At 38.3% G+C, this 26779-nt stretch overlaps 1 protein-coding gene across 3 annotated transcripts in view; it reads right to left on the reverse strand.

Moving 5' to 3' along the window:
- CTNNA3 (catenin alpha 3) overlaps positions 1 to 26779 on the reverse strand; it is a 1799646-nt gene that overhangs the window by 1603695 nt on the left and 169172 nt on the right. For all 3 annotated transcript variants that reach the window (XM_053888526.1, XM_019444306.2, XM_053888525.1), the window contains one exon: positions 1069 to 1235. In XM_053888526.1, the coding sequence (XP_053744501.1) occupies positions 1069 to 1235 (167 nt within the window). The remainder of the gene's footprint in view (positions 1 to 1068; positions 1236 to 26779) is intronic.

Genomic DNA, 26779 nt, shown 5'->3' on the forward strand with positions numbered 1-26779 from the left:
GAAGACATCTAGATGGCTGACAGACACATGAAAAAATCTTCAACATCACTGGTCGTCAGGGAAATACAAATCAAAACTACAATAAGATATGATCTAACACCTGTCAGAATGGCTAAAATCAACAACACAAGAAACAACAGGTGTTGGCAAGGATGCGGAGAAAGGGGAACCCTCTTACACTGCTGGTAGGAATACAAACTGGTACAGCCACCCTGGAAAACAGTATGGAGGTTCCCCAAAAAGTTAAAAATAGAACTACCCTATAATCCAGCAATTGCAATAATAGGTATTTACCCAAAGTTTACAAAAAATACTAATTCGAACGGATACATGCCGCCCAATGTTTATAGCATTATCAACAATAGCCAAATTATGGAAACAGCCAAATGCCCACTTATTGAAGAATGGATAAAGATGTGGTATACAGATACAATGGAATATTATTCAGCCAAGACAAGAATGAAATTTTGCCATTTGCAATGACGTGGATGGAGCTACAGAGTATTTATGCTAAGTGAAATAAGTCAGTGAAAGACAAATACCATATGAGTTCATTCATATGTGGAATTTAAGAAACAAAACAAATGATCATAAGGGAAAAAAGAGAGAGGCAAACCAAGAAACAGATTTCTAACTATAGAGAACAAACTGATGGTCACCAGAGGGAAGGTGGATGGGGGTGGGGTGGAGGGGGATGGGTAAAATAGGTGATGGGGATTAAGGAGTGCACTTGTGAAGAGACCAGGTATTGTATGTAAGTGTTGAATCACTAAATCATACACCTGAAATTAATATTACACTATATGTTGACTAACGAGAATTTAAGTTAAAACTTTAAAAATTTTTCAATTTTAAAAATGTTGAAAAAGAAACTACAACAAAAAGACTAACTTCTGACTTTGTTCTTTTGAGGTATACATGACTTGCACAATTCAATCCAGTCAGCTTCTGTTGGATGACTATAAGAAATGAAGGCAAGGCTGGGATGCACTAGGATTGATGCCGGGTTCGGAAAAAGTAATTAGAAATGAGAACAATGCCAAGGTAAACTGGCCATCTTTTACTTACAGCTGACACGTGCTGTAAGAGACACATGACATCAATCATGTCTGCGAGGATAAGGAGTCTGGTAACTGCAGCCAACAAGGCACGGGCAGCTTGAACCACAGCCTCCCTTTTTGGGAGATAACAGGGGTCATCTGCAAATCTCTCAGCTGATACTTTCAGAGCTTCACCTGAAAAACACAACCCAAAATAATATACTTTAAGTTTCAGCTATACCTGTTTAAGTATTTATCATCCTAATTCCAAGTACATTCTATGACTAAGCATAATATTAAAATAGTGTCAGTTGACACTAGAACACTGTCTCTTAATAAACAATGGAGTTTAAAATCAACATTTCTCTTTGATAAATGCTCTGGAGTTTAAGAAGCATGATACCATTTTCCTGCAAGAGAATTGTGCTCAATTGACTAGCAACATCTAGTAACACCGCTGTCAACTTCTGCATTTGCTGAATCTCATTTGCTGTGAAAGGTTTCATTACTAAGACTTCAACTGGAAACAATCTGGCTTATAAAAATAAGGTAAATCTTCATTAAACTACTTTCCAGCTCAATGTCAGAAAACAGCTAGCCTTTGAGGAAGTAACTCTCTGAGATAAAAGTTTAACATAGGCAGATTTATCCTAAACTGTCAATATAATAACCTATCTCCTAAATTGTCACAAATTATATTTCATAGTACATAACTGTTAGAGAAATATGCCTACAATTTTTAAGGTTTTTTTCGCTGAAAATACATTTTATGATAAAAGCAATGTGTACTCATTCATTTTTAAAAGTTCACAGTTCAGAAGGGTATAAAATGAAAAGATTCCTCTTTACCCCTCTCCACTAACATAATTGCTTACCACATCCACTATGTTTTAAGTTTTTCAATTTAAACTTGTTTTTATTATGAAATCACTACATGCTCATTACTTTTAAATAATTCACTATACTGAAGAGTATAAAGTGAAAACAATTTTTAGAGAGTCTCCATACAAATCACCCAAAAATACTCATGGAGTTCTTGTATATCCATCCAGAAATTTTTCCATGAATACATGTTTTATGTGTGTGCATATGTATAAATATTTATTTATATGTATAAATGTATATGTATGTTTAAACGTATGTATTTTTATGAATATATTCACACATTCATATATATGAATATATATTTTCTGTCCTAAGAAAACAGAGACATTTTATATTTTAAATGGAACACACAGAAGATATAAATCCTTTTCACAAATATTTTCATACTATAAAAATTTTCTACAATTTGTTTTTTCACTTACCAATTTATTTTCTTTTCATGCTGGGATATAATTGACCAGGAGACATTAAAGAATGCACGGTAAGGATAGGAAGATGGCGGCGTAGGAGGACGCTGGGCTCACCCCGCGTCCTGACGCTGATTACTTAGATTCCACCTACACCTGCCTAACTAACCCAGAAAACCACCAGAAGACTAGCAGAACGGAGTCTCCGGAGCCAAGCGCAGACGAGAGGCCCACGGAAGAGGGTAGGAAGGGCGGCGAGGCGGTGCGCGCTGCACGGACTGGTGGGAGGGAAACGGGGCGGAGGGGCAGCCCGCCGGCCAAGCAGAGCCCCCGAGTCTGGCTGGCAAAAGCGGAGGGGCCGGACGGAGTGTGTTCCCACAGCAAGCGCGACTTAGCATCTGGGAGGTCATAAATTAACAGCTCTGCTCGGAAAGCGGGAAGGCTGGAGGACAAGGGAGGGAGAGTTGCTAAGCCCTGGGACAACAGAGCTCAGTTTGGCGGGGAACATAAGCGCTCCCCGGCGCCATCTCCCTCGCCCATCCCCCAGCCAAAATCCCAAAGGAAACCAGTTCCTGCCAGAGAACTTGCTCGCTCAGCACAAACGCCCAACGCTGTGCTTCTGCGGAGCCACCCCTCCGGCAGGGGGTCTGACTCCCTCCCGCTGCCACAGGGCCCCTCCTGAAGTGGATCACCTAAGGAGAAGCGAGCTAAGCCTGCCCCTCCTGCCCCCGTGCACCTTGCCTACCCACCCCAGCTAATACGCCAGATCCCCAGCACCACAAGCCTGGCAGTGTGCAAGTAGTCCAGACGGGCCACACCACCCCACAGTGAATCCCGCCCCTAGGAGAGGGGAAGAGAAGGCACACACCAGTCTGACTGTGGCTCCAGCGGTGGGCTGGGGGCAGACATCAGGTCTGACTGCGGCTCCGCCCACCAGCTCCAGTTATACACCACAGCACAGGGGAAGTGCCCTGCAGGTCCATACCACTCCAGGGACTATCCAAAATGACCAAACGGAAGAATTCCCCTCAGAAAAATCTTCAGGAAATAACAACAGCTAATGAACTGATCAAAAAGGATTTAAATAATATAACAGAAAGTGAATTTAGAATAATAGTCATAAAATTAATTGCTGGGCTTGAAAACAGTATAGAGGACAGCAGAGAATCTCTTGCTACAGAGATTAAGGGACTAAGGAACAGTCACGAGGAGCTGAAAAACGCTTTAAATGAAATGCAAAACAAAATGGAAACGACGACAGCTTGGATTGAAGAGGCAGAGGAGAGAATAGGTAAACTAGAAGATAAAGTTATAGAAAAAGAGAAAGCTGAAAAAAAGATTAAAAAATCCAGGAGTATAAGGGGAAACTTAGAGAACTAAGTGATACACTAAAAAGAAATAATATACGCATAATTGGTATCCCAGAGGAGGAAGAGAGAGGGAAAGGTGCTGAAGGGGTACTTGAAAAAATAATAGTTGAGAACTTCCCTGAACTGGGGAAGGAAAAAGGCATTGAAATCCAAGAGGCACAGAGAACTCCCTTCAGACGTAACTTGCATCGATATTCTGCACGACATATCATAGTGAAACTGGCAAAATACAAGGATAAAGAGAAAATTCTGAAAGCAGCAAGGGATAAACGTGCCCTCACATATAAATGGAGATCTATAAGACTCGTGACTGATCTCTCCTTTGAAACTTGGCAGGCCAAAAAGGATTGGCACGAGATCTACAATGTGCTGAACAGAAAAAATATGCAGCCGAGAATCCTTTATCCAGCAAGTCTGTCATTTAGAATAGAAGGAGAGATAAAGGTCTTCCCAAACAAACAAAAACTGAAGGAATTTGTCACCACGAAACCAGCCCTACAAGAGATCCTAAGGGGGATCCTGTGAGACAAAGTACCAGAGACATCACTACAAGCATAAAACATACAGACATCACAATGACTCTAAACCCTTATCTTTCTATAACACTGAATGTAAATGGATTAAATGCGCCAACCAAAAGACATAGGGTATCAGAATGGATAAAAAAACAAGACCCATCTATTTGCTGTCTACAAGAGACTCATTTTAGATCTGAAGACACCTTTAGATTGAGAGTGAGGGGATGGAGAACTATTTATCATGCTACTGGAAGCCAAAAGAAAGCTGGAGTAGCCATACTTATATCAGACAAACTAGACTTTAAATTAAAGGCTGTAACAAGAGATGAAGAAGGGCATTATATAATAATTACAGGGTCTATCCATCAGGAAGAGCTAACGATTATAAATGTCTATGCACTGAATACCGGAGCCCCCACATATATAAAACAATTACTCATAAACATAAGCAACCTTATTGATAAGAATGTGGTCATTGCAGGGGACTTTAACACCCCACTTACAGAAATGGATAGATCATCTAGACACACAGTCAATAAAGAAACAAGGGCCCTGAATGATACATTGGATCAGATGGACTTGACAGATATATTTAGAACTCTGCATCCCAAAGCAACAGAATATACTTTCTTCTCGAGTGCACATGGAACATTCTCCAAGATAGATCATATACTGGGTCACAAAACAGCCCTTCATAACTATACAAGAATTGAAATTATACCATGCATACTTTCAGACCACAATGCTATGAAGCTTGAAATCAACCACAGGAAAAAGTCTGGAAAACCTCCAAAAGCATGGAGGTTAAAGAACACCCTACTAACGAATGAGTGGGGCAACCAGGCAATTAGAGAAGAAATTAAACAATATATGGAAACAAATGAATTTGAAAATACAACATTCCAAACGCTTTGGGATGCAGCGAAGACAGTCCTGAGAGGAAAATACATCACAATCCAGGCCTATCTCAAGAAACAAGAAAAATCCCAAATACAAAATCTAACAGCACACCTAAAAGGAAATAGAAGCAGAACAGCAAAGACACCCCAAAGCCAGCAGAAGAAGAGAAATCATAAAGATCAGAGCAGAAATAAACAATATAGAATCTAAAAAAACTGTAGAGCAGATCAACGACACCAAGAGTTGGTTTTTTGAAAAAATAAACAAAATTGACAAACCTCTAGCCAGGCTTCTCAAAAAGAAAAGGGAGATGACCCAAATAGATAAAAACATGAATGAAATGGAATTATTACAACCAATCCCTCAGAGATACAAACAATTATCAGGGAATACTATGAAAAATTATATGCCAACAAATTGGACAACCTGGAAGAAATGGACAAATTCCTAAACACGCACACTCTTCCAAAACTCAATCAGGAGGAAATAGAAAGCTTGAACAGACCCTTAACCAGCGAAGAAATTGAATCGGTTATCAAAAATCTCCCAACAAATAAGAGTTCAGGACCAGATGGCTTCCCAGGGGAGTTCTACCAGACGTTTAAAGCAGAGATAATACTTATCCTTCTCAAGCTATTCCAAGAAATAGAAAGGGAAGGAAAACTTCCAGACTCATTCTATGAAGCCAGTATTACTTTGATTCCTAAACCAGACAGAGACCCAGTAAAAAAAGAGAACTACAGGCCAATATCCCTGATGAATATGGATGCAAACATTCTCAATAAGATACTAGCAAATCAAATTCAACAGCATATAAAAAGAATTATTCACCATGATCAAATGGGATTCATTCCTGGGATGCAGGGCTGGTTCAACATTTGCAAATCAATCAACGTGATACATCACATTAATAAAAGAAAAGAGAAGAACCAAATGATCCTGTCAATCGATGCAGAAAAGGCCTTTGACAAAATCCAGCACCCTTTCTTAATAAAAACCCTTGAGAAAGTCGGGATAGAAGGAACATACTTAAAGATCATAAAAGCCATTTATGAAAAGCCCACAGCTAACATCATCCTCAATGGGGAAAAACTGAGAGCTTTTTCCCTGAGATCAGGAACACGACAGGGATGCCCACTCTCACCGCTATTGTTTAACATAGTGTTGGAAGTTCTAGCATCAGCAATCAGACAACAAAAGGAAATCAAAGGCATCCAAACTGGCAAAGAAGAAGTCAAGCTTTCGCTTTTTGCAGATGACATGATATTATACATGGAAAATCCGATAGACTCCACCAAAAGTCTGCTAGACTGATACATGAATTCAGCAAAGTTGCAGGAGACAAAATCAATGTACAGAAATCAGTTGCATTCTTATACACTAACAATGAAGCAACAGAAAGACAAAGAAACTGATCCCATTCACAATTGCACCAAGAAGCATAAAATACCTAGGAATAAATCTAACCAAAGATGTAAAAGATCTGTATGCTGAAAACTATAGAAAGCTTATGCAGGTAATTGAAGAAGATATAAAGAAATGGAAAGACATTCCCTGCTCATGGATTGGAAGAATAAATATTGTCAAAATGTCAATACTACCCAAAGCTATCTACACATTCAATGCAATCCCAATCAAAATTGCACCAGCATTCTTCTCGAAACTAGAACAAGCAATCCTAAAATTCATATGGAACCACAAAAGGCCCCGAATAGCCAAAGTAATTTTGAAGAAGACCAAAGCAGGAGGCATCACAATCCCAGACTTTAGCCTCTACTACAAAGCTGTCATCATCAAGACAGCATGGTATTGGCACAAAACCAGACACATAGACCAATGGAATAGAATAGAAACCCCAGAACTAGACCCACAAACGTATGGCCAACTCATCTTTGATAAAGCAGGAAAGAACATCCAATGGAAAAAAGACAGCCTCTTTAACAAATGGTGCTGGGAGAACTGGACAGCAACATGCAGAAGTTTGAAACTAGACCACTTTCTCACACCATTCACAAAAATAAACTCAAAATGGATAAAGGACCTGAATGTGAGACAGGAAACTATCAAAACCTTAGAGGAGAAAGCAGGAAAAGACCTCTCTGACCTCAGCCGTAGCAATCTCTTACTCGACACATCCCCAAAGGCAAGGGAATTAAAAGCAAAAATGAATTACTGGGACCTTATGAAGATTAAAAGCTTCTGCACAGCAAAGGAAACAACCAACAAAACTAAAAGGCAACCAACGGAATGGGAAAAGATATTTGCAAATGACATACCGGACAAAGGGCTAGTATCCAAAATCTATAAAGAGCTCACCAAACTCCACACCCGAAAAACAAATAACTCAGTGGAGAAATGGGCAGAAAACATGAATAGACACTTCTCTAAAGAAGACATCCGGATAGCCAACAGGCACATGAAAAGATGCTCAACGTCGCTCCTTATCAGGGAAATACAAATCAAAACCACACTCAGATATCACCTCACGCCGGTCAGAGTGGCCAAAATGAACAAATCAGGAGACTATAGATGCTGGAGAGGATGTGGAGAAACGGGAAACCTCTTGCACTGTTGGTGGGAATGCAAATTGGTGCAGCTGCTCTGGAAAGCAGTGTGGAGGTTCCTCAGAAAATTAAAAATAGACCTACCCTATGACCCAGCAATAGCACTGCTAGGAATTTACCCAAGGGATACAGGAGTACTGATGCATAGGGGCACTTGTACCCCAATGTTTATAGCAGCACTCTCAACAATAGCCAAATTATGGAAAGAGCCTAAATGTCCATAAACGGATGAATGGATAAAGAAATTGTGGTTTACATATACAATGGAGTACTACATGGCAATGAGAAAGAACCAAATATGGCCCTTTGTAGCAAAGTGGATGGAACTGGAGAGTGTGATGCTAAGTGAAATAAGCCATACAGAGAAAGACAGATACCATATGGTTTCACTCTTATGTGGATCCTGAGAAACTTAACAGAAACCCATGGAGGAGGGGAAGGAAAAAAAAAAAGAGGTTAGAGTGGGAGAGAACCAAAGCATAAGAGACTGTTAAAAACTGAGAACAAACTGAGGGTTGATGGGGGGTGGGAGGGAGGGGAGGGTGGGTGATGGGTATTGAGGAGGGCACTTTTGGAATGAGCACTGGGTGTTGTATGGAAACCAATTTGACAATAAATTTCATATATTGAAAAAAGAAAGAAAGAAAGAAAGAAAAAGAAAGAAAGAAAGAAAGAAAGAAAGAAAGAAAGAAAGAAAGGTAACTTACCATGTGGGCTCTAAAGCTGTTCTGCTTCAGCATCTGTCCTACTACCTCAGACAAGTCACTTAAATTCTTTATGCCTTATTTTTCCCTTGCAAATGGAGCTAATAATAATAATACCTACAATTTTTATAAAAATTAAATAAGAACAGTGCTTTGAGCTTACTAAAGTGTTGATTGGCTTTTGTCATTCTTTTTAATACTTGAATAAAGTTACATTTTACTGATATACTATAACTTATTTTACTAGACCTCCATTAAACACATAAATAATTTCCAACTTTTTCCTATTTCAAACTGTACTGCAAAGAATGACACATAGTTTTGCATGCATGAGCAAACTTAGCTGGAGGATAAATTCTCAAAAGTGGAATTGCTGAGTCAAGAGGCAAATGAATTTTAAGGTTTGATACATATTGTCAAAAAATTTTCCAAAATACAGCCATCTCACCAATAACATATTAAAGGGAGTGTCTTACCTACTCCATGAATATTTTAGTTATTTATTTGTGAAAGTCAGCATAATGAAAATGAAATTGAGTATTTTTATTAAATATAACAAAGAATAGTGTTCCTTATAATGGACAGAACCTATGAAGAGGGTCTGAGACTGTCTCAACATGTTAATATAAACATGTTAGCTCTCTTAGCAATACCAAGTTAGGAATTCAGACTATTAAGTCAGACACCTCTGAGATCAAATTCTTATCTGCCTCTTCTAGCTCTGAGACCTTGGATGCTTAAATACTTTCAGTGTCCTCATGTAATGGAAAGGGATAAAAATATTACTCATTTCACAGTGTTTCTGAGATGGCTAAATGAGATATAATTCATAACATATATTTAGCACAGTATCTGAACATGGAAAGCACTCAACAAATATTAGCTGTTATTTTCTCAGGAAATTTCTAGTAGAGTTGGTAAATTTTTAAGACCAGGAAATGGTGATTTTTATGTGTTTCTCTGCAAGTTAGAATTTCTGCGAGGAGACTGAAAATTAAAGTGACCTCAGAAATTCAGAGAGCAGGTTAATTCCCACATAAAAGATTTTTTTCTTGTCATGATTCTGAATTGGAAAGTTATGATAGTCTTTATACAATATGGTCTTTGACTTTACTAAAACTAAATACACATCAAAATAGAATTATGTGTTGTTGACTAAAAATGTTGGGATGTTGAACAACTGGTTGAAGAGTCATACTCAGGAAAATATCATTTAAACATTAAAGATCAATTACAGTCTCTGTCTCCATTAAGGTAATATAAAGAGAAAACCAAGTAGCACTATTGGGAAAAAAAGGCACTCCTGAAGTACATGAACAAAGATGCAACAAGTAAACTTCCTATTACTGGACTTACCACCCTCCCTCTCCTGCAACGCTCTCAACCCTTTTCAGCTTCACCTCATACTTCTGCTCCCAACTTAAGCATCACTTCCTCGGTGAAGCCTCCAATGCCCCCTTACCAAGGGAGTCCCACAGTAAGGCAGGTCTCACAGTAAGATTCTATGCTTCCTATCATAACTATCCATCATCATTTACCATAATGACTTAAATCAAAGCCTGTCTTTAATTCTCAATCAAAAGAGTAGTGAGCGTCACACCAGTCAGAATGGCTAAAATTAACAACATAAGTAACAACAGGTGTTGGTGAGGATGTGAAAAAGCGGGAACGCTCTTACACTGTTGGTGGGAAAACAAACTGATGCATCCACTCTAGAAAACAGTGTGGATGTTCCTCAATAAGTTAAAAATAGAAATACCCTATGATCCAGCAATTGCACTAGTAGGTTTTACCTAAAGGATACAAAAATATTAATTCAAAGGAACACATGCACCCCAAAGTTTGTAGCAGTATTATCAACAATAACCAAATTATGGAAAAAGCCCACATGTCCATCAACTGATTAATGGATAAAGATGTGATGTGATAGATATGTAGACATAGATAGATGATATAGATATAGATGATATAGATATATAGATATAGATATAGATATAATGAAATATTACTCAGCCACAAAAAAGAATGAAATCTGGCCATTTGCAACAAGTGGATAGAGCTAGAGAGTATTATGCTAAGCAAAATAAGTCAGTCAAAGACAAATACAATATGATTTCACTCACATATGAAATTTAACAAACAAAACAGATGAATATGGAGGGGGAAAAGAGATGCAAACCAGGAAACAGATTCTTAAGTATACAGAACTAATTAAGGGTTACAGGGGAGGGGAGGTAGGTGGGGGAGGGATAGGTTAAATAGGTGATAGGTATTAATGAGGGCACTTGTGATGAATACCAGGTGTTGTATGTAAGTGATAAATCACTAAATTCTACACCTGAAACTAATATTATATTACATGTTAACTAACTGGAATTTAATAAAAACTTGAAAAAGAAAAAAAAGAAAAAGACTAGTGAGAATAAGAGCTGCACTGGTCCTGGTCATCACAGTATTCCCAAGTTAGAACAGTGCCTACTCTGATGAATATATCCGACACATTGAATGTGTGTTGTTGAATGAATATGTGAATGAACATTATTCAACTTTTCTTTTAACAAACATATGTTGTTCCTTATATAACACAGCTCCATCCTAGGCATCCAAGATACAGAGATTAATACAATGCGGTTTTGAGCCTAATAATTTCACAAATGAGAGCCAACAAATAGTGTCATACAATCTAAGCAGGGCTCAAGCAGAGACCTGTACAAAGTAGTAAAAGGCACAGAGAAGGACGTACCTCTGCCTGAGGTGTCAGAGGACACACCTAGAAATGTTCAAGGTAGGAGCAACATGTTCCAACTATTTATTATCAAAGATAGCTGGTTTATATAATCTAGCCAGTTCGCTGCCTAATTGTCTTCTGTCAGGAAAAAAAAAAAAATGGCTATTTTCCAAATAGAAAAAAAAGCACAACAAATTCCTTTCTATCTACAATATTAGCATCCATGTGTTATAGAGTCTACGCATGAGAAGTCTATTCTTTTGAAATATCATTTCCAATCTTTTAATGCTTTTAATTTGAAATTTAATAAATAGGAAATTTCACTTTTGATATACATACAAATAAAAAACTATACCTTTCCTTCAAGAAATCCCATTCCGTACATCAGAGCAATTTACTGAAGCTCCCGAAAATACCACAAGAACTAGGTTCAGAAAGTTTTCTGTTAGATTCATTTTGTTCCTTTCCTATAAAATATGCTCTTTTTAATCTTCAAGAAAATCAGTTATGAAATTCCTGCTTGAATAATGTACTGAAGTATATACTCTACAAAGATATCTATATATAAAGAGATTGTGTACATATATAAGTGTAATATGGAAAAACTTCTGAATATACAAAAATCTGATGTGTAAAAAATTTATATGATCATATAAACTCCAGAAGTAAAAAAAAAAAAAAAGATTTTTGGCTAAATAGACACATTACAAAATATTCTTCACTTTATAGGATACTTGCATGGTTCTTTTAAATAGCAAGTTCCTTTGCCACATTCAAAAGTACAACTCCACTTTCTAAAAGTCATTGTACAATGATTGTATTGACTATAAACTTTAAAATCAGAATCAATCAAACAAACAAACAAACAAAAAAAAAACACTGCACAAGTAAAACATCCAGAAGAGAAAGGAGAACAACCAAAATGAAAAGGAGCAAATACTAAAGATTGAATTTCCTCTAACTTTTATAATTAACATTATGTTTATTATTCAATTAAGATTTCTAGTGTATGCCTCTGGCCACTCTTCTGTGTGTGTTTTAATATTTGATACCATGTGACATGCACTAATGCATATTAATCGATTCAATATATAATAACATACTCCACTATAATGGAGTTCTGAGGCTGACACTGGGCACTAGGGGTTTGCTTTTATTTGTTTTTAATTGAGAAAAAGCCATTTGAATTTCAAAACACCTAAAAGGTAGAAGCTTGATTTTAACTTTGGAGCAGACTGATTTGGGTGGGGGTGGGGGGAGACAAGAGGAGGATGACTTCAATTAGGCCCTAAACTTACACAGACGTTAAAAAAAAAAAAAAAAAAAAAAAAGCAAAGACCTTATTTACAATGTTTGAGACAACTTTAAATGTAAGGAGCAAAATGTTTTCTATGTTAAAAGAAAACCTTATCATGGCAGAATTAAGGGCCAAAGAACGAGCCACTGCTGTGTGGACTCAAGCTTGAAAGCTACAATAATATCAGCAGCACCTACAGGGACATCAGCAAGACCTATAGACTCAAATGCAGCTGTATATGGTTGCCATTGTAAAATATTGGCTGTGTTTTACTTCCCTTTAATTATCTCCAAACTCTCAGTAAAGTCTTATCACAAGTTGTAATTTGGTTCCAGCCAAAGCAGAGTAACAAAACTAGATTTTTTTTCCCACCTGAAAATGGACAAAATATGTGAAAAAATGGTTGCGAAGGCAATGGACATCAGGCAATAAAGGACAGCAATCTTTGAGAAATGGGAAACAAGCAACATGAGATATTTGCTAGCCCTTGCTTATTGCTTTGAGAGACTTTCCAGGCCACAGACAGGAAGGGAAAATTAAGACAGAGCCTGGCAAACTCTCTGAGCTAAAGAGACAGAACTAAGCGTCCAGAGAGACTGTGGCAGCTAACGTACACAGAACAGAGAATGAGAAAGAAGAGTGATACACAGGGAGAGAACTCTAAAGATGTGCAGAAACTCCCCCTTGAGTATTCAGCTACTGATCAACACAGACATGGGGAAGAAACTACCTAAGGTTAAAAAAACAAAAAGCCATCTGAAAAGACTTAAGGTAATAATACTTGACACACAGCACTGGAAATAGTGCTTGTTCCCACCACCAGAATGGAAAACTTCATGATTTATTGGATATTGGATAGAGACATAGTGGGGAATAATTAGCCCTAGAATGTGCAGTGCCCCAGTATCCCCTAACAAAACAATTCAGAGAAAGCAGAATTTCTACCTTTAAGGCATTAATCGTCAGAGAATAGCTGTGGGTGGCCAGGTAAAGATAACAGGAGGACAGCATCATGAGTTAACTAAAGTAGAAGGGCATAGGCAACTTGGCACTGAGTCCTGCACCATTGAGAATAATCAAAATGAGCTGGAGAATGCTTTGATAGGGCTAATTCTATAAAATTATGAATGTTTATAAAATATAAAATTTGGTGGGGTTCACTTCCATAAAACTGATGGAAACGTCTCCAAACATCACAAGTGGGATATAGTAGAAATTCTTAAGAGACCTCCTCTTAACCATCTCTCTAGATTAATCAATTCTTTTTATTCCCTCTCAGAAACATATTAATGATCCCTCCTTCCTGCTCAATACCAAAGGATTATTTCAAGTATACTGCAGCCCTTCTGTTCCCACTAATTGAAGTATGTACCAAGAGCCTGTCAGGGGAAAAAAAAAGACTGTCAGTTTGTTCTGCAACCTTTTGATGTCAGTTGTAATTATAATTATGAAATTTTAAGAAATATATAAACTTATCAAATGATAATACAAAAAAGACCTGTTATTTCTTTGAAAATTAATTTGAATGCTAGGAGACACTCAATAAAAATTAGTTGCAAAAACTGTCAAATTGAGTCTGGAAGAAAAAAAGTTGGGGAAAGTAAGGGAGAAAATTATAAAATATCAAGAAGGATTCTGCAGTTTGGTAGTTTCTCAAGTGTCATTAAGTTCTCTTCCATTAAGACACCAAAACTACAGGGGCACCTGGGTGGCTCAGTTGGTTAAGCATCTGACTTCAGCTCAGGTCATGAACTCACGGTTTGTGGGTTCAAGCCCTGCATCAGGCTCTGTGCTGATAGCACAAAGCCTGGAGCCTGCTTTGGATTCTGTGTCTCCCTCTCTCTCTGCCCCTCCCCCCACTCATGCTTTCTCACGCTCTCTCTCTCTCAAAAATAAAATTAAAAAACTTAAAATAAAAAAAAAATTTTTTAAAGACACCAAAACTAGAAATCTTAGTCAATATAGTATGGGTGTGATTTAGGCAAAAAGAATTGTATGAGATTCAATTAACAGCCTTGTACTAGAAATGGGAGTTGGCCCAACATCAAGAAATTAGCTAATGTTTATATCACATCTGTTAAGATAAAATAAAATATTTAGGAAGTGTGTCTATGTATACAAAAATAAATGAACTTTTCACTTCCAATAATAAAAAAAAACATATCTTAAAGCAAATATTGTGCAGTACTGTAAAACACCGGAAATTAATTTCAATCTTACTTAGGCAAACTTTAATTATACATTAATATGTAAAAACACATTAGTCCACATAAAAATAAACTATAATAATAAACTATAATAATAAACTTCAATATAAAGGGAGCTTTTAAAATAGGGCTAACTGATGACACTTCAAAGTTTTGAAAGAATGATGAAGTACTTTTAAAAGTTGACAAAATAGTTTCAAATAGGTTTTTTTAAGTTTATTTATTTATTTTGAGAGAGAAGAGCAAGAACATGAATGAGGGGGGTCAGAGAGAGAGGAGAGAATCCCAAGCAGGCTCCACACTGTCAGCATGGAGCCTGACACAGGACTTGTTCTTATAAACCATGAGATCATGACCTGAGCCAAAACCAAGAGTCAGATGCTTAACTGACTGAGCCACCCAGGCAGTGCTAAAAAGTGACAAAATAATTTCATGTCATATTTAAATTTGGCCATAATTTTAAGATAACAAAATACATAAAGTATCTAAGTATTAAACTTAACATTGTAATTCCTACATTATCTCCAACTATTAGGAGTATAATGTATTTAAAGCTATTAATAATAAAATAAAATGACAAGAAAACATAGCTATCCATATATTACAATGAACAATAAAAAAAAGATAATAGTATGGATTTATAACTTAATTAAATGGTCAAACTTTGAACCACAATTGCTGCCCACAATTGCTATCTATTGCATTTATCTCCAAACACCCTATTGACTAATCTGGCACTAATAAACATTTATTTAGGGGCACTTGGGTGGCTCAGTCGGTTAAGCGTCCAACTTAGGCTCAAGTCATGATCTCACAGTTCATGGGTTTGAGCCCCATGTCAGGCTCTGTGCTGACAGCTCAGGGCCTAGAGCCTGCTTCAGATTCTGCCTCCCTCTCTCTCTCTCCCCCCATCCCACCCCAACTCATGCTCTTTCTCTCAAGAATCAACATTAAAAGGCTTTAAAAATTTTTTCTTTAATATTATTCCGATGTCAATTTAATTCTTTCGAGGGGAAAAACTAAATCTTACAACTAGTATGTCAGACTAAATTATCCACTATTTTTTTCCAATATTTCATTTGCTAAGTATGAGTAAGCTTAGCTTCTATTATATTATGCTGAATTAGCAATAATTTACATCCTTGATTTTCTCACATCTGCTAAAAGAACCTCATTACCATGCTTTGAAATTGGGAGTGACAATACTGTCATTTTTTCTAAGAAATGATATCCAACCCTTACAAAGAGCTCATTCATTTATGCAACAAATATGCATTCAGCTATACCATAAGCAAAGCACTCTGAAATATACAATGATAACTAAAATATGGTCTCTGTCAGGTATCCCTTTTATTTGCTTTTTTTTTTTTAATTTACATCCAAATTAGATAGCATAGAGTGCAACAATGGTTTCAGGAGTAGACTCCTTAAGCCCCTTAACCATTTAGCCCATTCCCCCTCCCACAACCCCTCCAGTAACCCTCTGTTTGTTCTCTATATTTAAGAGTCTCTTATGTTTTGTCCCCCTCCCTGGTTTTATAATATTTTTGCTTCCCTTCCCTCATGTTCATCTGTTCTGTGTCTTAAAGTCCTCAAATGAGTGAAGTCATAGTATATTTGTCTTTCTCTGACTGACTAATTTTGCTAAGCATAATAACCTCTAGTTCCATCCACATAGTTGGAAATGGCACAATTTCATTCTTTTTGATTGCTGAGTAATACTCCATTGTATATATGTACCACATCTTCTTTTTTTTTAATATGAAATTTATTGTCAAATTAGTTTCCATACAACACCCAGTGCTCATCCCAACAGGTGCCCTCCTCAATACCCATCACCCACCCTTCCCTCCCTCCCACCCCCCATCAACCCTCAGTTTGTTCTCAGTTTTTAAGAGTCTCTTATATTTTGGCTTCCTCCCTCTCCAACCTTTTTTTTTCCTTCCCCTCCCCTATGGTCTTCTGTTAAGTTTCTCAGGATCCACATAAGAGTGAAAACATATGGTATCTGTCTTTCTCTGTATGACTTATTTCACCTAGCATAACACTCTCCAGTTCCATCCACGTTGCTACCAAAGGCCATATTTCATTCTCTCTCATTGCCAGGTAGTATTCCATTGTGTATATAAACCACAATTTCTTTATCTATTCATCCATTGATGGACATTTGGGCTCTTTCCATACTTTGGCTATTGTTGATAGTGCTGCTATACACATTGAATTGCATGTGTCCCTTTGAAACAGCACACCTGTATCCCTTGGATAAATACCTAGTAGTGCAATTGCTGGCTTGTAGGGTAGTTCTATTTTTAACTTTTTGAGGAATCTCCATACTGTTTTCCAGAGTGGCTGCACCAGTCTGCATTGCCACCAGCAGTGCAAAAGAGATCCTCTTTCTCCACATCCTCACCAACATCTGTTCTTGCCTGAGTTGTTAATGTTAGCCATTCTGACAGGGGTGAGGTGGTATCTCATTGTGGTTTTGATTTGTATTTCCCTGAGAATGAGTGATGTGGAGCATTTTTTCATGTGTTGGTTGGCCATCTGGATGTCGTCTTTGGAGAAGTGTCTATTCATGTCTTTTGCCCATTTCTTCACTAGATTATTTGTTTTTTGGGTGTTGAGTTTGATAAGTTCTTTATAGATTTCAGATACTAACCCTTTATCTGATACATCGTTTGCAAATATCTTCTCCCATTCTGTTGGTTTCCTTTTAGTTTTGCTGATTGTTTCCTTTGCTGTGCAGAAGCTCTTTATTTTGATGAGGTCCCAATTGTTCACTTTTGCTTTTGTTTCCCTTGCTTCTGGAGACATGTTGAGTAAGAAGTTGCTGCAGCCAAGATCAAAGAGGTTTTTGCCTGCTTTTTCCTCAAGGATTTTGATGGCTTCCTGTCTTACAGTTAGGTCTTTCATCCATTTTAGTTTTATTTTTGTGTATGGTGTAAGACAGTGGTCCAGGTTCATTCTTCTGCATGTTGCCGTCCAGTTTTCCCAGCACCACTTGCTGAAGAGCCTGTCTTTATTCCATTGGATATTCTTTCCTGCTTTGCCAAAGATTAATTGGCCATATGTTTGTGGGTCCATTTCTGGGTTCTCTATTCTGTTCCAGTGATCTGAGTCTCTGTTTTTGTGTCACGGGTAGGAACCATTTTATGAGTGGTTTTAAATGTAATCATCTTCAGATGTATTCCTAAATAACATATTAAAACAGAATTCCATAGCACCCACTCAAAAATAATGCATATACATAATAATCGTCACATTGAACAATTCCTAAAGACTTCACTATTATTTTATAAATCATAAAAAATGAATTTTAAGAGTCTATGGGTTGTTCTCAGAGTTCCAATTCAAGATGGTAACAGAGTAGGATCCTGATCTTATATTTTCCCATGGATCCTCAAATCTACACCTACTTATTGATAACTCCCTCTGAAAGAAATCCAGAAACTAGCAGAGTGACTACAACATGTCAGAAGAACAAGAAAAACTGCACAATGAAACAGATAGGAGAGGCTGAGACACAATCTTGCCATAAACCCTACCCTCCTCCATGGCAACACACAACGGAAAGAAAATTCACAACCTCGAACTTCCAAAACAATCTCAGGGGGGAAAAAGGAGCAAAATTGGAGTAATCACACTTCTCAATTTCAAAACTTAGTAAAAAACTATAGTAATCAATAGAACTGATATCCCAGAGATAAACCCTTACATTTATGTAAGGTGCAAAGAAATTCAGTGGGAAGGTAGTAATATTTTCAACAAATGGTGCTAGGAAAATTGGATATCCACATGCAGAAAGAGAAAGAGAGAGAGAGAGAGAGAGAGAGAAGCAGCAGCTGAATATCTATCTCATACCATACACAAACGTTAACTCAAAGTGAATCACAGACCTATCCCAGACCTATCCCAGAGCCAAAACTGTAGAACTCTTAGAGAAAACTATGAGAGTTTGGGTTAGGCAATGTATTATATGCTACCAAAGTAATTAAAGAAAAAAATGATAAGTCAGAAAATCAAAATTTAAAATTTTGAACCCCAAAGAGCCAAAGCAATTTTGAACGAGAACAAAGCTGAAAGTATCACACTCCCTGAATTCAAAACATACTACAAAGCTATAGTAATCTAAAATAGTGTGGTAGGGCATAAAAACAGACTTATAGACCAATCAAACAGAATACAGGGCTCAAAAATAAGCCCATACATTTGTGGTCAATTGATCTTCAATAAAGATGCCAAGAATACATAACGGGGAAAAGATAGCCTCTTTAACAAATGGTACTGGGAGGGGCACCTGGGTGGCTCAGTCAGTTAAGCATCTGACTTCGGCTCAGGTCATGATCTCATGGTTCATGAGTTCAAGCCCCATGTCAGGCTCTGTGCTGACAGCTCAGGGCCTAGAGCCTGCTTCAGATTCTTTGTCTCCCTCTCTCTCTGCCCCTACCCCACTCTCTCTCTCTCTCTCTCTCTCTCTCTCTCTCAAATATAAATAAAGATTTTAAAAAATTTTAATAAATAAATAAAATAAAATAAATGGTACTGGGAAATCCAACACATGCAATATCCACATGCAAAAGAATTAAATTGGACCCTTTTCTCACACATACATGAAAATCAACTCAAAATGGATTAAAGACTTAAATGTAAAATCTGAAGCAAAAAAATTCATAAAGGAAAACTTAGGGGAAAAGCTTGCAGACATTAAACTGGGCAATGATTTCTTGAATATGACACCAAAAGCACAGGCAAAAATTGACAAGGGGGACTGTATCAAACAAAAAAACTTTTGCAAAGCAAAGAATTAACAAAATGAAAAGGCAACCTATGGAATTGGGAGAAAATATTAGCAAACCATATATCTGATAAGGGGTTAATATCCTAAATATATAAGAAACTCCTGGGGCCAAGATGGCGGAACAGCATGAAAGTTTTTTTGTGTGTCTCCCGTCCCTGAAATACAGCCAGATCAACACTAAACCATCCTGTGCACCTAGAAAACTGGTTTGAGGATTAACACAACAATATGCACAACCTGAATCACAGAACTCAGCAGATACACAGCACGGGGAGGTGAACTCGGGGAGAGAGAAGCTGCAGAGGGCAGGGACAAGAGATGGGGGAAGAGTATGGAAAGCATCCCCCCCACACTAAAGCAGCTGGAGAGAAAAGAAAGAGTATGCAAGGGACTGAACAAAAAAAAGGGAGAAAGGACAAAGGAGAGGGTTTCAATTCCATTAAGACTCTCTATAAATAGGGGGAGTGCAGAGTCCAAAATTCTGTAGCTAGATACCTGGCGGTGCTCTGGTGGGAAGGGCAAATCCCCAGGAGCAAAGAGCAAGGTCCTCAGGGTCCTTGGGTCACACGGGGAGAGTAAGTTCCCCTGCGGAGCACATTTGGTAGAGGTGGGGTGGCATCCCCACAGATAAAGGTCCCAGCAGACCCAAGAGAACAACCATATTCACTGGTGCTGGAACAAGGACACTGAGGGGGAAGCCTGGCACCAGATGTGTGTTGTTATTTTCCGTAAACCCTGAAACACTGCTATTACACTATGATGTGAACTTTTTCTGGGGCTGGCACCCAGCCAAGTTTCTGGGCATCAGCAGCAGCATGGTCTCCCGAATGTTCCCGCAGGAAGGCCAGCACCCAGTCATTGCTCAGTGAGACCCTCCCCCAGAAGGTCTGAGCAGGTCAAAGCCACAGTCCCTGAGAAGTGAAGGGTTGGGAAACACAGCCACATCTGAGATAAAACTCAGGAGGGCGGTGCCACCTGGCAACCTGACAGCTTGGTCACAGACAGTGTATAAGCAGGGAGTGGACAGAAACAGGAGATAAAGGAAGGATGCATGAATGCTGGTTGAGGAGAGTACACAGTTCTGATACTAGAGATTGGGTAGCTGGGTAACGCTATTTTCACCCCTCCCAGGCATGCGCATACACACCTACAGGTGCCACAACAATCTACCCCAGTAAGCTAAGCAGCACCATCTAGTAGAGAACAGACCCGGTACACTAAGCTCTGCCCATCTAGGCCAACCCCGATCTTTGGGAACAACACAACTCTCTCTGCCTGCTTAGTTTATGGACTATAAAATGCTTCACAGTTTGATTCTAGGGGAAACCAATGTAATTTCAACCAAACGTCAGTCTGTTTGCTGGTCCATCAATTCCATTTTTTTAATTTTTTCTTATTCTTGAATACAGAAAGAGGAAAAATTTATTTTTATTTTACCTTTTTTTACCTTATTAAGTCCTTTTCTTCCTTCAAAATGATGAAACAAAGGAATTCACCCCAAAAGAAAGGACAGGAAGAAATGACAGCCAAGGACTTCATCAACACAAATACAAGCAAGATATCTGAACCAGAATTTGGAATGACGATAATAAGAATACTAGCTGGGGTTGAAAGCAGATTAGAATCCTTTTCTGTAGAGATAAAGGCTAGTCAGGATGAAATTTTTAAAATGGTATAACTGAGCTGCAATCTCGAATGGTTGCCACAGCGGCAAGGACTGATAAGGCAGAGCCGTGAATCAACGATACAGAGGACAAACTTATGGAGAACAATGAAACAGAAAAAAAGAGGCCGACGAAGACAAAAGAGCATGATTTAAGAACTAGAGAAATCAGTGACTCAATAAAAAGGAAAAACATCTGAATCATAGGGTTCCCAGAAGATGAAGACAGAGAAAAAGGGGTAGAAAGGTTATAAGAGCAAATCATAGTGGAAAATTTTCCTAACCTGGGGAAAGACACAGACATCAAAATCCAAAAAGTACAAAGGACTCCTGTTAGATTCCACAAAAACTGACCATCAACAAGGCATATAATAATCAAATTCACAAATACTCAGGCAAGGAGAGAATCATGAAAGCAGTAAGGGAAAAAAAGTCATTAACCTACAAGGGAAGGCAGATCAGGTTCACAGCAGACCTATCCACAGAAACATGGCAGGCCAGAAAGGACTGGCAGGATATACTGAATGTGCTAAATCAGAAAAATATGCATCCAAGAATTCTTTATCTAGCAAGGCTGTCATTCAAAATAGAAAGAGAGATAAAAAGTTTCCCAGACAAACAGAAATTAAAGGAGTTCATGACCACTAAACCAGTCTTGCAAGAAATTTTAAGGGGGACTCTCTGAGGGGAGAAATGACAGAAAAGAAAAAAAAAAAGACCAAAAGCAACAAAGACTAGAAAGGACCAGAGAACACTACCAGAAACTCCAACTCTACAGGCAACATAATGGCACTAAATTCATACCTTTCAGTACTCACTCTAAATATCAATGAACTAAATGCTCCAACCAAAGACATAGTGTAACAGAACGAATAAGAAAACAAGATCCATCAGTTCTCTGTTTACAAGAGACTCACTTTAGACCTAAAGACACCTTCAGATTGAAAGTAAGGGGATGGAAAACCATCTATCATGCTAATGGTCACAAAAAGAAAGCCAGAGTAGCCATACTTATATCAGACAATCTAGACTTTAAAATAAAGACTGTAACAAGAGATGAAGAAGGGCACTATATCATAATTAAGGGGTCTATCCACCAAGAAGATCTCATGATTGTAAACATTTATGTTCCAAATGTGAAAGCACCCAAATATATAAATCAAGTAATCACAAACATAAAGAAACTCATTGATAATAATACCATAATAGTAGGGGGCTTCCACACCACCACTTATAGCAATGGGCAGATAATCTAAACAGAAAATCAACAAGGAAACAACGACTTTGAATGACATGCTGGACTGGATGGACTTAACTGATATATTCACAACATTTCATCCTAAAACAGCAGAATACACATTCTTCTTCAGTGCACATGGAACACTCTCCAGAACAGATCACATACAGAGACACAAATCAGCCCTCAACAAGTACAAAAAGATCGTGATCATACTGTAAGTATTTTCAGACCACAATGCTATGAAACTATTGGGGCCTCATCAAGAAAAAAGCTTCTGCACAGCAAAGGAAACAATCAGCAAAACTAAAAGGAAACCAACAGAATGGGAGAAGATATTTGCAAATGATGTATCAGATAAAGGGTTAGTATCCGAAATCTATGAAGAACTTATCAGACTCAACACCCAAAGAACAAATAATCCAGTGAAGAAATGGGCAAAAGACATGAATAGACACTTCTCCAAAGACGACATCCAGATGGCCAACCAACACATGAAAAAATGCTCCACATCACTCATCATCAGGAAAATGCAAATCAAAACCACAGTGAAATACCACCTCACACCAGTCAAAATGGCTAACATTAACAACTCAGGCAAGAACAGATGTTGGTGAGGATGTGGAGAAAGAGGATCTCTTTTGCACTGCTGGTGGCAATGCAAACTGGTGCAGCCACTCTGGAAAACAGTATGGAGGTTCCTCAAAAAACTAAAAATAGAACTACCCTACAAGCCAGCAATTGCACTACTAGGTATTTATCCAAGGGATACAGGTGTGCTGTTTCAAAGGGACACATGCAATTCAATGTGTATAGCAGCACTATCAACAATAGCCAAAGTATGGAAAGAGCCCAAATGTCCATTGACAGATGAATGGATAAAGAAGATGTGGTACATATATACAATGGAGTATTACTCAGCACTCAAAGAGAATGAAATCTTGCCACTTGCAACTACATGGATGGAACTAGAGGGTATTATGCTAAGTGAAATTAGTCAGTCAGAGATAGACAAATATCATATGACTTCACTCATATGACAACTTTAAGATACAAAACAGAGGAACATATGGGAAGGGAAGCAAAAATAATATAAAAACAGAGAGGGGGAGAAAGCATAAAAGACTCTTAAATATAGAGAACAAACAGAGGGTTACTGGAGGGTTGTGGGAAGGGAGATGGGCTAAATGGTTACGGGGTTTAAGGAATCTACTCCTGAAATCACTGTTGCACCATGTGCTAACCTGGAAGTAAATTATAAAAATAAATAAATAAATTATAGAAAGAAAAAAAAAAGAAACTCCTATAACTCCAAAGCAAAAAATCAAATAACCCAAACCTAATAGACAGTTTTCCAAAGAAGACATACAATGACCAAGGTACTCAACATCACTAATCATCAGGAAAATGCAAATCAAAACCACAATGAGATATCACCCAACACCTGTTAGTAAGGCTACTATCAAAAAAACAAAGGACATGGGGCACAGAGGTGGTTCAGTCGGTTAAGTGTCCGACTTCAGCTCACGTCATGATCCCACGGTTTGCGGGTTCGAGCCCCACATCAGGCTCTGTGCTGACAGCTCAGAGCCTGAAGCCTGTGTCAGATTCTATCTCTCTCTCTCTCTCTCTGCCCCGCCCCTGCTTGCTCACTTGCTCTCTCTCTCAAAAGTAAACATTAAAAAAAATTTAATTAAAAAAAAAAAACTAAGGACAATAAGTGTTGTCAAGGAGGTACAGAAACAGGAACAGTTGCACACTAAATTTTTTTAACTTTTTAGTGTTTATTTAGTTTTGAGAGGGAGACAGAGTGCAATCAGGGGTGGGGCAGAGAGGGAGGGAGACACAGATTCTGAAGCAGGCTCCAGGCTCTGAGCTGTCAGCACAAATCCCAACATGGGACTTGAACCCACAAACCATGAAATCATGACCTGAGCTAAAGCTGGATGCTTAACCCACTGAGACACACAGGTTCCCCAACCCTTGTACACTATTGATGGGAATGGGAATTGGTATAATGACTATGAAAAGTAATATGGGGATTCCTCAAAAAAAATTATAAATACAAGCATCACTGAATCTAACAATCCCACTTCTGGGCATATATCCAAGGAAATTGAAATATGGATCTCAAAGAGAGATTTGTACCCCCATGTTCACTGCATTATTCCCAATAGCAAAGATATAAAACAACCTAAATGTCCATTCACAAAAGAATAAAGAAAATGCAGTATATACATGCAATGAAATACTATTCAGCCTTTAAAAAGAAGGAAATCCTGCCATTTGTGACAACATGAATGGCCCTTGAAAGCATTATGATAAGTTAAACCATTCTCAGAAAGCCTGATCAGAAAGTATTATTGCATTTATATGTAAACTCTAAAGCAGTTAAACTCATAGAAGCAGAGAAAGAATAATGGTTGCCAGGAGATATGGGTGGTGGTTAATGAAGAGATGATAGTCAAGGGGTACAAAGTTTCAGTTATGCAACATAAAAAAGTTCTGGATCTACTGTACAACATAGGGCTATGATCAGCAACAATATACTATATACTTAAAATTCACTATGAGGAGGAGGGAGTTAAGATAGTAGAGGAGTAGGGAGACCCCAAGCTTGCCTTGTCCCTGGAACACTGCTAGATTGTTATCAATCATTCTGAACACCCAAGAAATCAATCAGAGGTCTAAGAGAACAAAAACTGCAAGTCTACAAGTAAAAAAAAACACCCACCTTCTGGAATGTAGGAGGTGCAGAGAGTTGATTTGGGGGAGACAAAGTGGCAGGTACACCAGCAGGAAGGGAGTCTGCTTATGGAGGCTACTGCAAAGCATTATAAGCAGTGGAGTACAAAACCTGAACTTTTAAAAATCCACTACAGGTGGGAATGTGCCTGACCTAAAAGTTCTCAGGTGGTGAAGTGGAGCAGAACTCCAGAAGTGATAGCATGGTCTGAGGATCCCCTGGGTCATAAGAAGGACAGGGGTTCCAATGTGCTATGCTGTTTCCAGGCATAGGAGTGGGATACCGGGGCTGAGGGCAACAAGAAGGGGTCCCAACTTTCTGCTCAGTTTTGACATAAATTCTGAACTACTGCAGCACAGAGTGACAGCTTTCCTTGCTGGGGCCAGCAAAAGTACAGCAAGACCCTCCCCCAGAGGAAAAGAACAGGTCCACACTGGGGGAGTCCCTAAAATTTGTAGTTTTAAAACTCATTTGTACAACTGACATACAAAAGCTTGGATACAGACAGGGAAAATGCAGGGTTCTGACAGATACTGGGAACATAGGTTGGGTGATTGCTCTTCTGTGAAGGTTCCTTGAAGAGTGGAGGGGCAGAGGGTCATCTTTCAGCTCCCTGGCTAGAGAGCAGTGATGGCCATACTCATCCTGCCCTTCAGCACTGAAAGATTTCAAGGAGCAAAACAGAGCCACATAGTGGAGGTTGGAGCCACTTATACCAAGCCTTATATCCCTGTACCCTGGCATATTTCCAGTGAAACAAGTTAGCCTGAAAAAACAAACAGCTGACCTTTCTCACAGATGACCAGCACAAACCCTCCTCTTGCACCAAGTCTACTGACCAAAAGTCCTACAAAGCTTCAGCTCTAAGGGAAATAAGATCTAGCTTCTTGTTTACTTTTATTCTTTATTTTTTATTACTTTCATTTATTTTCTTATTGTTTCAATAAGAAATTGAATTATTTTGGGATATAGATTCTTTTAACAAGCAGACCAAAACACACCCAGGATCCAGATTAGAGTGGGATTTTTTTTGTTTTTGTTTTTGTTTTTGTAGTGGGGGGTGGTTTTGACTTGGGGATGGGGGTTGGGTTTTTTTTTCTTCTTCCTTCTTCTATTTTTTCTTTTTTTTAATTTTTTTATTAAATTTTTTTTACATTTATTTATTTTTGAGAGACAGAGCACTAGTGGGGGAGGGGCAGAGAGCAAGAGAGACAAAATCCAAAGTAGGCTCCAGGCTGTAAGTTATCAGCACAGAGCCCGACGCGGGGCTCGAACTCACAAACCGTGAGATCATGACCTGAGCCGAAGTTGGATGATCAACCAACTGAGCCACCCACGCGCCCCCTTTTTTTTTTCTTTCTCTGAAGAGACAGAGAAATTCACCACAAGGAAAGACAGCAAGTACCACTCACAGTCAGGGATTTAATCAATAGAGATATAAGCAAAATGTCTGAATTAGAATTTAAAACAATGATTATAAGGATACTAGCTAGGCTTGAAAAAAAAAAAGCATAGAAGATACCTGAGAATCCCTTTCTTCAGAGATAAAAGAACCAAAACCTAGACAGGCCGAAATTAAAAATGTCATAACCAAGATATAGTACCAAATGGATGCCATAAGAGTGAGGATGGACAAGGCAGAGGAATGAATTAGTGATGGAGCAGATAGAATTATGGAAAATAATGAAGCTGAAAGAAGAGGGATACAAAAATCA

This window comes from Panthera pardus, unplaced genomic scaffold (genome assembly GCF_024362965.1).
Source record: "Panthera pardus isolate Hobbes unplaced genomic scaffold, ASM2436296v1 HiC_scaffold_22, whole genome shotgun sequence".
NCBI lineage: Eukaryota > Metazoa > Chordata > Mammalia > Carnivora > Felidae > Panthera > Panthera pardus.